This window comes from Hypomesus transpacificus, unplaced genomic scaffold (assembly GCF_021917145.1).
Source record: "Hypomesus transpacificus isolate Combined female unplaced genomic scaffold, fHypTra1 scaffold_229, whole genome shotgun sequence".
Taxonomy (NCBI): domain Eukaryota; kingdom Metazoa; phylum Chordata; class Actinopteri; order Osmeriformes; family Osmeridae; genus Hypomesus; species Hypomesus transpacificus.
Window position 1 is genome coordinate 7796 of NW_025813764.1, and position 14705 is coordinate 22500.

The following is a 14705-nucleotide window of genomic DNA, read 5'->3' on the forward strand; positions in this document are numbered from 1 at the left end:
TTCCCGACATTAACTCTTATTGGAGGGACATCAGAGACGCGCTAGACACAGAGTAAGGCACATATGAGTCAAAGATAATAATTTATAGTGTGAATCCCGATTTACCGACGCAATCTTCGGTTCATAGAATGACGGGTATATTCTTTATTTTACCTGTACAGAGCTCGTGCTGATCGAGGCTGTTACGCCTGACACTTGATTTTGCAGATGAGAAAACAAATTAATACAATGAAATAGTTGTTGGTAGATCGTCGTCACCAGTTGACCTTTTGGTATAGGTTATAATGATCGTGATATTTATACGGAACAGTATTCGCGGCTTTTCAGTCACAGGAAATACTGGATGCCTCGCCTCGATGAGACAAGGGTTACAGAGAGGCCCTCGTGAAAAGTGGGGGGTTCGGGGAGTTAGAATGCCAAGGTGGGGGTCCTCAATGACGTGTTAAAGTTCTTGGGATGTGTTTTTCAGTTGCAAAACAGATTACGACCCAGGTTCCAACACAAAAGACTGACAATGCGCCGCTTCCTACAGCCATCTAGTAAAGGCCGCGGCGCGGGGGGCTCGCTCCGGGGAACCCCAGCACAGGTGCGAGGTGTATAACGGATAATCCGTTGTGGGGATACCTGTATAGCCCACTCTTCGGGGTAAAATATTTCCATGAATGTTTATTTGTAAGACGTTAAGTCATGCCTGCATTTGAAGTTTTTGTGATGTGAAATGAGGTCTTAATCTGAATCAGCTATCACAGTGGAATGATCTGATGTTCTGCTGCTAGTCCGCAGAACATCTTCAACACACTGAGCGAGATGAAAGTTACCCCAAACTATTTTTTTTGGGGGGGGGGCGGTTGAAAATAACTTTATAAATTAATTACAGAGCCAGTAACCTTTGAATGTTTGAGTGTCATTATTGATTTAACCGTCTTTAGACTGTCAGACGAGAGACGACCTATGTTGATGACATCATCATTTCTGCTTGCGCTTATCGACCTGATGCATGAGCTCGCGCTAGTCCCCAGCTGTGAACGAGAACCATGTTTCACACCATTCATTCTGCAGGACGGACACGCACGAGAGGACCGGGACAGTCTAAGCGACATGATGGCGGAGGGGAGCCGGGGGAAACGAAGGAAGCAGGCGAACCCGAGGAGAAACCAAGGTACGAAATGATCCCCAGAAAGTTGTTCAGAAGTTTAAAACAGTGCGATAAACAATGATATAGCGGTCGCCTGGGATCTCGTGATTAGAGTTTGCGGATGTCAAATCTTTGTTTATTCGAAGCTGGTCAGTAGCCTATACTCATTTTAATGTCCTGTCACAAGGGTGTATTTTAAGAACTCTGACACTGCATTTAAGTAGATAATAAAAAACAAACATGTAAGACGCGACCTTGCAGTCATACACAGACTCTTCGGTGTAGCCTACTAGACATCATCATTCCTAAACACAGCACTGGACACAGGCTTGGATGTGAAAGAAATCACTTGTGCTCAGACTAGGCTGTTTACCTACAGTTACGTGCTCACGAGGGTGATGGACTGGATACCAAGTTTCTGATAACTTAGCCTACTAACTTCAGCTCAACACCGCTTGGACCGGACCGTCAAACGTAGCTTTTAAATAATGTCACCTAAAAGAAAAACGGTGCAGAAAATATCAAACCGACTAAACCCCAAAATATTTATTTGATTTGAAGGATTTATTTTAAGGAAATAATTTGTATTTAAGTTAGTTAAAGAAAAACTATATTTTCAATTTAGAATAAAAGCATATTTCTTATTTAGGTTTAGGCCGACATTTGATTACAGTATTCTTTTGCTCTTCTTTAGATCCCAAACGCCTGATAATTTTATTGTCAGTGAATTTGCATTATTATTTCAGGCAGAGTGAACTCATCACTGGAAGAGCAAAAATTAACTTCAGACGAAAAAACTAAGCCTGTAAGAATGACACAAGGGACGGGTAGATTTGTAATAAAGCAAGAGAAAAAACGTAAAAAGATCACAAAATAATTAGACTTTTAAAATACATTTTAAACACAATTACAATTACACAATTTGTAAACAGTTGCATGTGATTTAGGTAAGCTAATTAAACCCACTACATCGACATTAGCTAAAGATGCAGTTTGAAACAGGTTAATAGTTTCATACACAGGCCCATGAGTGGACTGCATAATTTGCATTCTGTTCTTAAACTCCAAAGTATGTTTCTTAAAGTAGATAGTTGGATGAACTGCATTTTATATCCTTAAGCAGTGCATTTTCAGAAACCAAACGCATCACATATAGCCTACTCATCTTGCATAAATCTTTTCAGCTTTTAAAAGTTTTAAATAGCCTATGTGACACCAGCATCTGAGTCTCTTTACTGTTGACGTGTTCCTTTACTTTAAACGGTGTCTAGAGGAACTGAGGCCTGCTGGTGAGTTTGCTGTTACTTGTTTAGCTATCAGAGGATCATGGTTAATGTGTGTGTTGTTCGTATGCTCTCTCTCTCTCCCTTTCTCTCTCTCACACACATACACACTCACACACACTATCTACATCCTAGAACTGTCCGTATTTATTCCATGATTGTAAGACATGTAGAAGGGTTGTCTTTGCGCTGGTCTAAGATGAATACACATCTTGGCTTTGTTCGTTTCCTCATTCTGAGAGAGAGGAAGGTGTGACAATGGTGACAGGCCACCAGGCACAGTTAACGGGTGCGACACACACACACATATGGACGCACACACACCTAAACACATATGAACACACACACATACTTTCACACCCCCTCACACTCACAACTGCACTTACGCTCACACGCACGCATGCAGCAAACAAACAAGGATGGAGAGAGCGAGAGAGGGAGAGAAAGAGAGAGGAAGAGATGGCTGTGTGTAGAGCGAGCTAGGGGATAGAGAGATAGGGAAGGATAGAGAGGGATCGACGGAGGGAGAGAAGATTGTGTGCAAGGAGAGAGCGAGGGATGAAAAGAGGAAGAGATGGCTGTGTGGAGAGAGAAAAGGAGGGAAAAAGAGAGGGAGAGAGAGGGGAGAGTTGCATAGGGAGGGAGAGAGAGAGAGAGAGAGAGAGAGAGAGAGAGAGGAGAGAGTTGCATAGGGAGGGAGAGAGGGAGAGAGAGAGAGAGAGAGAGAGAGGGAGGGGAGAGTTGCGTAGGGAGGGAGAGAGAGAGAGAGAGAGAGAGAGAGAGAGGGGTGGGGGAGTTGCGTAGGGAGAGGCCTTTGATAAAATCACATTTGAATTTGGCAACTCTTGCTCAAAAGACAGCGATTAGAGTGAATCTTTCCAAAAAGGAAAGCGAAAACAATTTTTAAACTATCTTTTCTTCTTTGTCCAAGGGGTCCATTGATAAAGGCTCGTCTACCAAATAAAGCTGTCATAGTCGACTGATATCAGCACAGTGCAGACATTATTAGTGTTCCAGTCTCTGCTGTGGCCACATGCAGAGCAGACCAGCCAGGACAGAGTGGAAATATGTACATTGAAGATGACAATCTGTTTTTGGTCCCTAGCCCCCAGCCCCCAGCCTCCAGCCTCCAGCCCCCAGCCCCCAGCCTCCAGCCCCCAGCCCCCAGCCCCCAGCCCCTAGCTCCCAGCCTCCAGCCCCCAGCCTCCAGCCTCCAGCCCCCAGCCTCCAGCCCCCAGCCTCCAGCCTCCAGCCCCCAGCCCCTAGCTCCCAGCCTCCAGCCCCCAGCCCCCAGCCCCTAGCTCCCAGCCTCCAGCCCCCAGCCTCAAGCCCCCAGCCTCAAGCCCCCAGCCCCCAGCCCCCAGCCTTACTAAAGCGTGTGTGTCAATGTGGATCAGTCTTTCATCGGGGGTTACAGTTAGCAGGATGGTTAGCATTGGTTTAGATCCATAAAGGAGACAGGCCTCACTTAACCCTTTCTCTCCCCCTTCCTCCCCCTTTCTCCCCTTTCTTTTTTTGTCACCCTTTTCTGTCCTCTCTCACCTTCCCTCTGTCACCCTCCTGCCTTTCTCTCACCCCTTCTGTCACTTTCCCCCTCTCATTCTCCCCCTTTCTCTGATCGCTCTTTCTCTCCCCTTCTCTCTTTCCATCACTCCTACTTTCTCATTTTCTTCTTCTTTTTTCAGGTGCCAATTTATTTAAACTCTTTCCCCTTTTTTCTTCTTTCTCCTTCATTGATCCAAACACAAGTCTTTGTGTGCAGCTGGAGCCCAGCTGTGTGTGTGTGAGAGTAAATGTGTGTGTGTGAATGTGTGTGTGTGTGTGTTTCTGGCACAGGGCTGTCACAGTGGGCAGAGAGTAAGAGAGAAAAGCAAGACAAAGAGAGACAGAAAAAGGAGATAGACAGAGGAAACAGAAAAGAGTGTATGAGTGATAGAGAGAGACAGAGAGGGAGAGAGGGAGAGAGACGGGATGGGGTGAGGAGGAGCAGGGGTGAGAAGGGGATGGGGATAGGGGGGAAGATGGGAGCCATGAAGGGAGGGAGGGGATAGGGGTACCAAGCCAGCAGGGAGGAGGCCCAACACCAGACTTTATTACCTTCATAGTGGAACAGACTAGAACAGAGTAGAGTACAGTATTTGTAGCTCACATTCACACCTTCAGACTGACTCTTCTGCTTTATAGCTTCCTGAGGCCTCCATCTGTTAGACTGGGCTACTCTCACATGCACACCGGCTATCTCTCTCTCTCTCCTCTCTTCTCTCTCTCTCTCTCTCTCTCTCTCTCTCTCTCTCTCTCTCTCTCTCTCTCTCTCTCTCTATGTCTCTCTATGTCTCTCTCTCTCTCTCTCTCTCTCTCTGTCTCTCTCTCTCTATGTCTCTCTCTCTCTCTCTCTGTCTCTCTCTCTCTCTCTCTCTCTCTCTCTCTCTCTCTCTCTCTCTCTCTCTCGCTGTCTCTCTGCCTCCCTCTGTTACAAAAATAAAAATACAATGTTTATTGGAAAGAAGTTAAACTACTTTTACTACTAGTAAACGACAATGCTATTTGGATCTAACCAGGCAGTACATAATGGCAGACTACCTGACCACTGTGTCTGATCAAAAACAAAGGAAGGAGTCAACTACATTCAGACTCAGTCAGCACAGCCCCGGGCGTAGACACAGGATGTCACAGGCAGATCTGACTTACACAGGGAGGACAGGCTGTGCTCTCTGCACACAGGCAGACCTGACTACACAGGGAGGAGAGGCTGTGCTCTCTGCACACAGGCAGACCTGACTACACAGGGAGAAGAGGCTGTGCTCTCTGCACACAGGCAGACCTGACTACACAGGGAGAAGAGGCTGTGCTCTCTGCACACAGGCAGACCTGACTACACAGGGAGAAGAGGGCTGTGCTCTCTGCACACAGGCAGACCTGACTACACAGGGAGGACAGGCTGTGCTCTCTGCACACAGGCAGACCTGACTACACAGGGAGGACAGGCTGTGCTCTCTGCACACAGGCAGACCTGACTACACAGGGAGAAGAGGCTGTGCTCTCTGCACACGGGCAGACCTGACTACACAGGGAGGAGAGGCTGTGCTCTCTGCACACAGGCAGACCTGACTACACAGGGAGGAGAGGCTGTGCTCTCTGCACACAGGCAGACCTGACTACACAGGGAGGACAGGCTGTGCTCTCTGCACACAGGCAGACCTGACTACACAGGGAGGAGAGGCTGTGCTCTCTGCACACAGGCAGACCTGACTACACAGGGAGGACAGGCTGTGCTCTCTGCACACAGGCAGACCAGACTACACAGGGAGAAGAGGCTGTGCTCTCTGCACACAGGCAGACCTGACTACACAGGGAGGAGAGGCTGTGCTCTCTGCACACAGGCAGACCTGACTACACAGGGAGGAGAGGCTGTGCTCTCTGCACACAGGCAGACCTGACTACACAGGGAGGAGAGGCTGTGCTCTCTGCACACAGGCAGACCTGACTACACAGGGAGGACAGGCTGTGCTCTCTGCACACAGGCAGACCAGACTACACAGGGAGGAGAGGCTGTGCTCTCTGCACACAGGCAGACCAGACTACACAGGGGAGAAGATGTGCCCCCCCCCTGCACACAGGGAGATGTGGAGGAAGAGCTCCATGTCCTAACCGAATGCGACCCTTTGCTGCCAATATTGAACAGTAAGGCTTGTCTCCTAGTAAATAAACCAGTTTCTCTGGTTAAAGTTTCAAATTCTCTATTTGTTTATAATTTTAGGTAAGTATGTTGTTTGAATATCTTCTTAACGGTTGCATTCGGTTAGGATATAAAGCTCTATCTCAGAGCAGAGTTCTGTCTGTAGAGTTTCAATGAAGTGTTTATCCTGTTACTCAAACTCTTGGTGTGTTAGTGGACACCCTATAGTGCAATAGGTTCTATTATGAATTTCATGATTATAAACCATGTTCTAATTTGAATATTTAAATGAATAGATCGTTTGACAGTGTAGAATGCTCTTACAGCCTGGTTCAAATGCCCTGTGGAACTGTCCCTCCACCTCTCTGACACACTGATGCTCTCTCAGTACCTGTGATCAACAGGTACCGCTGATCTGCCCTCCTTCCACAGCCCAAACAGGGGAGGGAGCGAGGGAGGGAGGATAAAGAGAGGGATAGAGGGATAGAGGGAGGGGGAGGGAGAAGGAGAGGAGGGTAAAGAGAGATAGGAAGAGAGGGAGGGTACATTCCTTGAGGAAAGTAGCTAAAGTCCTTCACCTGTTTGACTGGACACATTATTACTACACTGCTCTGGTGTGAGCGTGCGTGTGCACGTGTGTGTGTGTGTGTGTGCACGTGTGTGTGTGTGTGCTCGTGTGTGTGTCTGCTCACGTGTGCTCACTGCTCAGTGCCTGCATGTGTATATGTGAGTGTGTGTGTGTTTATTTGTTAGGTTGTGTGTGTTTGTGTCTGTGTTAGCGTGTGTGTCTGCGTATGTGTGAGTGCAAATATGTGAGTGCGTATGTGTGTGTGTGTGTGCTTGCGTGTGTGTGTGTGTGAGACTAGCAACCAGTGAGCTGGGGACAGCAGCATGATGCAGATCAGAGTAGCTCAGGTATGATAAGACCAGGCTCCTGCAGGAAGGATGTTTCCTGTGAGACAGGAAGTGAGGGCTGAGAGTGCCCGCCCACTCTGCCAGCCAGCCTATGACATGGTGTCGATGTGTCAGTTAGCCTATCACAGAGAGTCAGTGGACCTCCCCCCCACCCACTCACAGAGGGATGTATCTTGATGATTTATCGCCTTCCGTCGTGTTGTGACATCTGTAGAATTAGAAAGTGTAATCAGTGCTGTTCCCACGCTAGTCAGTATCCTGTTACCTCAGACTGGTGAGGGTGTTAAGAGTTCTGGGGGGTGGGGTTAGGGGAGTGGGGTTGGGGCTCACAGGAATTAGGGGCGGAGTTAGAGTTCTGGGGGGTGGGGTTAGGGGAGTGGGGTTGGGGGTCACAGGAATGAGGGGCGGAGTTAGAGTTCTGGGGGGTGGGGTTAGGGGAGTGGGGTTGGGGGTCACAGGAATGAGGGGCGGAGTTAGAGTTCTGGGGGGTGGGGTTAGGGGAGTGGGGTTGGGGGGTCACAGGAATGAGGGGCGGAGTTAGAGTTCTGGGGGGTGGGGTTAGGGGATTGGGGTTGGGGGTCACAGGAATGAGGGGCGGAGTTAGAGTTCTGGGGGGTGGGGTTAGGGGAGTGGATTGTGTCAAGGTCTTGCGTCATGTAAGTGCGGATAAGAGTGTAAGGCTCTCTCTTTCTTTCCCTCCCTCCCTCTCTCTTACTCTCCATCTCTCTCGTTCTCTCCATCTCTCTCGTTCTCTCCATCTCTCCATCTTTCTCTCTTCCTGTCTCTGTCTCTCTCCATCTCTCTCTCTTCCTATCTCTCTCTCTTCCTATCTCTCTCTCTTCCTATCTCTGTCTCTTTCCATCTCTCTCTCTTCCTGCCTCTGCCTCTGCCTCTGCCTCTGCCTCTGCCTCTCTCTCTCTCTCTCTCTCTCTCTCTCTCTCTCTCTCTCTCTCTCTCTCTCTCTCTCTCTCTCTCTCTCTCTCTCTCTCTCTGTGTCTCCCTCTTGTCCTGTGCTGTCGCCACCCTGCCTCCCCCAACAGCATTGATGTCCCCCACACACACACACACACATTCACACACGCGTACACACACACAAACACACACATACATACACACACATACCACACACTCACACCCACTTGTCTCCTCCCCTCAAACCCACTTCAAACAGGCATCAAAGCTTCTTGGCTCGCCAGCCTTCTGCTTCAACTTACTGCAACTCCAACCTCATCCCTGCCTCTCCCCTCCCTCCCTAAAGTCTCTCTCTCTCTCTCACCCCCTCCAACCTCATCCCTGCCCCCCCCCCCCCCTCCCTCCCGAACACTTCTCCAGCCCCCTGTCACTCTCTCAAACCTCTTTGCTTTTTGCCGACCACAGCCCCACCCAAGTCATTCTCTCCATCCTCCCCCACCCAGCTCTTCCTCTCTCAGCACCCCCCCACCACCCCCACCATCCCGTCCTTTTTTAAATCTCTGATACATGTCAAACATCAAATGCAGAAATACCAGTTCCCAGAGATTTTGTGTTTCAGACTTCTTTTCCCTCTGTGCTTGGTGTCTGCAATGGCACACACACACATCCACACACACATCCATACACACACACACACACACATCCACACACACACACATCCTCACACACACACACACACACACACATCCACACACACACAAACATCCTCACACACACACACACACACACTCTGCTGGATCATTGACAGTAATGATGTACACACATGCTCAAAGAGACACATTATAGACACGTAACATGCATGAGTGCCTTGCGTGTGGGCGTATCAATCAAAACAGCATTCCTGATTTTAGTTGTTATAACTGAGTTCCATAGTTCCCTCTGTGGGGTTCTAGTGTTGTGGGGTTCTGGTGTTCTAGTGTTCTGGTGTTTTGGAGTCCTGGGCTTATGGTGTTCTGGTGTTCTGGTGTTTTGGGGTCCTGGGCTTATGGTGTTCTGGTGTTCTGGTGTATTGGGGTCCTGGGCTTATGGTGTTCTGGTGTTCTGGTGTTTTGGGGTCCTGGGCTTATGGTGTTCTGGTGTTCTGGTGTATTGGGGTCCTGGGCTTATGGTGTTCTGGTGTTTTGGGGTTCTGGTGTTTTGGGGTTCTGGTGTTTTGATGTTCTGGTGTTCTGGTGTTTTGGGGTTCTGGTGTTTTGGGGTTCGGTGGTTCTGGTGTTACAGGGTTCTAGTGTTCTGATGTTCTGGTGTTTTGGTGTTTTGGGGTTCTGGGGTTCTGCTGTTCTGGTGTTCTGGGGTACTGGTGTTGTGGTTTTCTGGGGTTATGGTGTTCTGTACGATTCAAACTCCCTGGAGGTCCTCCAGTTGCAGTACCAGGGCACACCAGAGGGTGGCGTTGCGTGTGTAGATAACAACAGCAGAAGGCTTCCTCAGGGCTCATCTAGCTCATGTCTGTATGTCAGGTGTGTGAGTAGAGAGACTCCGACCAAGACAGAGGAGCAGGAAATGTGTGTGAGGAGGAGGAGGGGGGGGCGGTAGGGGGGGGGCAGGAGGGGGGCCAAGCTCCCCAGCAGGGTGGCCAACCCTGTTCTGCCCTTCGCCCCAGCCTGCCAACCCCCTCTCCTCCAGCACTCAGTCAGAGTCGTGGCAGATGAAGTGGTGGTTGATCTTGTTGTTCCTCAGTGTTTTCTAAAACACACAGATGTAAAAACACAGTCTTTAAGAAGCCATCGAGATGAAAGCGTTGTTGTTTGTGGCTGGCTAACCAGACCTGGTTCACCAGACACGGTTGTTTCACCTCAGAAGTGATCTGGGACTCCGGCACCAAGCAGACCAGACGCGTTATAAAGATGCGTATTTGCGTCCTCGTATTAAAACTTCAAACCTTTTGTGTCGCTCGAGAATGTTTTAATATTGGCGGGTGGCCGTGTTGCGGTCTGAGGAGTGGATGTGCGAGTCAGAGAGCCGCATCACGCCCCCAATACGCTTTCATCTGGGACAGAAACCAGGAACGGGGAGAAGAAAACTAATTTGGAGGGAGTTGGTATTTATAGAGTGGTGTACTTGTGTGTGTGTTTATGTAAAATAGTGTGTGCGTGTGTGTGTGTGTGTAAGAGAGTTTGTGTGTGTCAGAGAGTTTTTGTGTGTGTGTCAGACAGTTTGTGTGCATGTGTGTGAGTGTGTGTGTGTGTCAGAGAGTTTGTGTGCGTGTGTGTTGGTATTTATAGTGTGGTGGGAGAGACTCTAACATGAGAGAGACGGATGGAGGGAGCGAGGCTGATTCCCAACGTGGTGATGGGAAGGAAGGCTTTTCCAGGAGAGAGGGAAGAGAGAGAGAGGAGAGAGGGAGGAAAGAGAGAGAGGAGAGAGAGAGGAGAGAGAGAGAGAGGAGAGAGGGAGGAAAGAGAGAGACGAGAGAGAGATCAAAAGGTTGAATTCCCCTCTGTGTGTGTTGCCGTGGTTAAAGAGACTGCTAAATGAATACATTATTTTTATAAAATACTAATACAGTAGATGACATGGGAAATGTGAAGAGAATGTGTGTCTTTACTAGTTGGCCAGTGAAGCAGAACGTTCTGTGAGTGTGTATGTGCATGGGTGTGTGTGTGTGTGTGTGTGTGTGTGTGTGTGTGTGTGTGAGCTCAGGGAGTTTCCCTCCTGTTCCTGCTCTCATTTCATTGTGGGAGGATCAGGGGCAGCTTGACTCTTCTCCTCTCCTGCTCTCTCTCTCTCTCTCTCTCTCTCTCTCTCTCTCTCTCTCTCTCTCTCTCTCTCACTCTCTCACTCTCTCACTCTCTCACTCTCTCACTCTCTCTCCCCCCATCTCTCTCCCCGCTCTCATCTCTCATCTCTCTCTCTCCCCTCTCTGTCTCTCTCTTTCTCTCGCTATCTCTCCGTGTTTTTCGGTATCTCTCTGTCTCTCTCTCTCATCTCTCTTTCCTCTCATTTCTGTCTCTCTTTCACTGTCCCCCTCTCCCTCCAACTCTCTAACTATCTCTATCTGTATCTCTCCCTCTCCCCCTCTATCTCTCCCTCTCCGCCTCTCTCCCTCTCCCCTCCTCTCTCTCTCCCCTCCTCTCCACCTCTCTCCCCCCTCCTCTCTCTCTCCCCCCATACGTCCCAGTGTGTTGCCGAAAGACATCAGCCCAACCCTAACCTGAGGCTGACAGTGACAGTGACAGACGTAGCCACTGAACTCACTTTCTGCTCCGCTTTCTACAGCTTACAAGCAATATTTGTACTAAATGTCGCTTTGGATAAAAGTGTCTGCCAAATGTTCAAAAGGCATGAAACGTACCAGGCATGTGCTGGGCCAGCCCTGGTGAGTGGTGCAGTCGCCAGACCAAGCTAAACGAGGCCAGAGCAGGCCTAGCGTGGTGACAGCAGGGTGGCTAGTGGGAGGTGTCAGCTCTCTGATGTGGGGACATGTGACTCATCTCAGAATGTCAGACCGCTTGTGTGACACTGCACGCTTCTTCAGGCTTGTCCTTTTGGTTTATTTCGTTTTTTTAGTTTTGATGTCCTGAAGGTGTGTCATCCGTTCTGTATCAATACCTGCTGGATGTTTTTTCGCTGAACTACTGTTTTAGGTACGGTGACTTGTTAACTACGTTTCCTGCCTGCTTCGTGACTATGTGACTATGGTGTGCCTGTGTGTGAGTGATTTTGTGTGAGAAAGTTTGTGACTTTGAAAATACTATTAGATAATTACACAGTATCTCAACTAACATCTGTGCTTGGTTGCTGTTTGAGATTTGACAGATGACACTTGAAAACAACGTAATTGTAATTTTGTTATATAGTACTGTGTAAAAATACAGACTGTTCCTTTTATTTATAACCTTTATTTAACCAGATAAAAAGCCCATTGAGATCAAGACCTCTTTCACAAGGGTGACCTGGCCAAGTCTTTGACTCTTATCACTGACATAATATGCTCTTCTCGTTCTAGATTTTTCTGGTGTGTTTTCTACATGTAGTGTTGAGATAGATAGTTCATTCCCCTGTGGGGAAAACTGTCTTGCAACTTAATCACACAGTATTTTGTCACAACATCACAAAGTCACAAATAGACACTCTCACAAATCCTACGGCGGCACTTATGTGACGGGTTTGTTTTATATCTTTATAAATCAATAGCAGTTTTATAATCAACCACTAACAACCTAATCAGCACAAGTGACGTTTAGCTACAGTAAGGGTTCAGGTACAGTTCAGTTTATTCGTTTTATCCAAAGCGACATAAAAATAATGCACATAAAAGTACAGTACTTTAAAGTTTAATGAGAGTAAGGATTTATTTAGAGTAAAGGTTTAGGCCTGGTCTGGTCTGGTCTGGTCTGGTCTGGCCTAGTCTGGTCTGGTCTTGTACCTGGTCTGGGTTTGTTCTTAACCTCAGTTTTCAGAGAAAGAGGGATAAGCTTTTAAGCTTTAATCTTTATTTTAGTATTTTGGATATCGTCCATATCTGTTTGTTTGGCGGCTGAAAGTTTCTGGTTCAATAATGCTTCTCGTTTTAAAGTAAAATAAAAGTTTATCTGTTTTCTTTTATCAACATTACAGAATGTATTACACACTTGCTTTGCTTCCATAAAATGTGTATAAACATATATAATAGTAAATAAATATACATATACATATAGAATTGTCATGCACAGTCTTAGTCCTCATCTCTTTAAATCTTTTATTTTAAATGGTAAGATATACGTCCAAAATATACACAAAATTGGACTATACTGTATATATTTTTTTTCATAAATACTGTTTTACAAATGAATGTTAATTCATTTATGGAGGAATACCGTCTTGTCTTGGTTTAGCTTTTTTTCAATCCAGTCTTAGAATCACGTTTTTAATATTTTGTTTCAGTATCAGTTTTAATAACTTTTAAGGATGTTCATTTAGTATAATTCAACAATAGATTCAGCCGGTACCTGAAGAGGTTTAGTATGGAAGCTAGCATGTAGCATGTAGCATGTAGCATGTAGCATGTAGTGTGTAGCATGTAGCATGTAGCATGTAGCATGTAGTGTGTTTGCATTCTTCCTTAGACACCAAATTATGTGTTTGAAAAAATACATAATATAAAGATGCAATTATTGCTTAATTAATCAACACAACTCCAGTGTAACTACCCCTGTTATAACTACCCCTGTAATACCAGGTAACAACTGCAACAGACTGCTGTTGAGTCAGGCTTGTATGACTATGCACACTAAGATTTGAGAGAATGGGGTTCCTGGAAGCTATGGCAATGTGTGTGTGTGTGTGTATGCACCTGTGTGTGTATGTGTGTGTGTGTATGTGTGTGTGTATTTGTGTGTATGTGGCTTTGTGGGAGAGTACAGAGAACACCTGGGCAGGTAGTTATTGTCATCAGGGCTGTCCCTGGAGGTGAAGCCGTGATGCAGCACTTTGGGTAACCAAGTTCAGTTTTGACTCAGCAGGCCCACGCATGCAAAATGCAAGTGACATTGCACAGACACACCCTCTCTCTCTTACTTACACATAGACACAAAGTCTACATTTCTCTCTCTCACATACACTCTCTATCTCTCTTACTTACACACACAAAGTCTAAATTTATGTCTCACACACACACACACACACACACACACGCTCTCTCTCTGTTACGCACACCGAAAAAGTATACATTTTGCTCTCACATAGTCTCTTATAAATCTCTCTCTCACACACACACACTCTCGTACTCACACACACACACTCTCGTACTCACACACACACACTCTCGTACTCACACACACAAAGTCGAAATGTCTCTCTCACACACATTCGCTAATCCCTCAGCCCTGTACGATGGTTTATTGGTTCTAGTGGAACAAAAGGCCGGAGTGATGAGGAATGCTCCGTTTCCAGTAAAGCCTCCATGGAGGCCACGTCTCCTGGAGAGAATACCACGAGCCAGGCAGCATGGATGATCAGAGACTAGGTCCTGCCAGGCAGCATGGAGGAGCAGAGACTAGGTCCTGCCAGGCAGCATGGAGGAGCAGAGACTAGGTCCTGCCAGGCAGCATGGAGGAGCAGAGACTAGGTCCTGCCAGGCAGCGTGGAGGAGCAGAGACTAGGTCCTGCCAGGCAGCATGGAGGAGCAGACTAGGTCCTGCCAGGCAGCGTGGAGGAGCAGACTAGGTCCTGCCAGGCAACATGGAGGAGCAGACTAGGTCCTGCCAGGCAGCATGGAGGAGCAGAGACTAGGTCCTGCCAGGCAGCATGGAGGAGCAGACTAGGTCCTGTCAGGCAGCATGGAGGAGCAGAGACTAGGTCCTGCCAGGCAGCGTGGAGGAGCAGAGACTAGGTCCTGCCAGGCAGCATGGAGGAGCAGACTAGGTCCTGCCAGGCAGCATGGAGGAGCAGAGACAAGGTCCTGCCAGGCAGCATGGAGGAGCAGAGACTAGGTCCTGCCAGGCAACATGGAGGAGCAGACTAGGTCCTGCCAGGCAGCGTGGAGGAGCAGAGACTAGGTCCTGCCAGGCAGCGTGGAGGAGCAGAGACTAGGTCCTGCCAGGCAGCGTGGAGGAGCAGAGACTAGGTCCTGCCAGGCAGCGTGGAGGAGCAGAGACTAGGTCCTGCCAGACAGCGTGGAGGAGCAGAGACTAGGTCCTGCCAGGCAGCATGGAGGAGCAGAGACTAGGTCCTGCCAGGCAGTGTGGAGGAGCAGAGACTAGGTCCTGCCAGGCAGCGTGGAGGAGTAGAGACTAGGTCCTGC

The 14705-nt window shown here is 48.0% G+C and overlaps 1 protein-coding gene across 1 annotated transcript in view; it reads left to right on the plus strand.

Moving 5' to 3' along the window:
* Positions 1-1042: 1042 nt before the first annotated feature.
* The window catches only part of LOC124462608 (zinc finger E-box-binding homeobox 2-like), a gene marked incomplete at its 3' end in the record, with an annotated part of 24564 nt that continues 10901 nt past the window's right edge, over positions 1043-14705 (plus strand). Inside the window, exon 1 of the mRNA XM_047014242.1 lies at positions 1043-1159. Within this exon, the coding sequence (XP_046870198.1) occupies positions 1099-1159 (61 nt within the window). The remainder of the gene's footprint in view (positions 1160-14705) is intronic.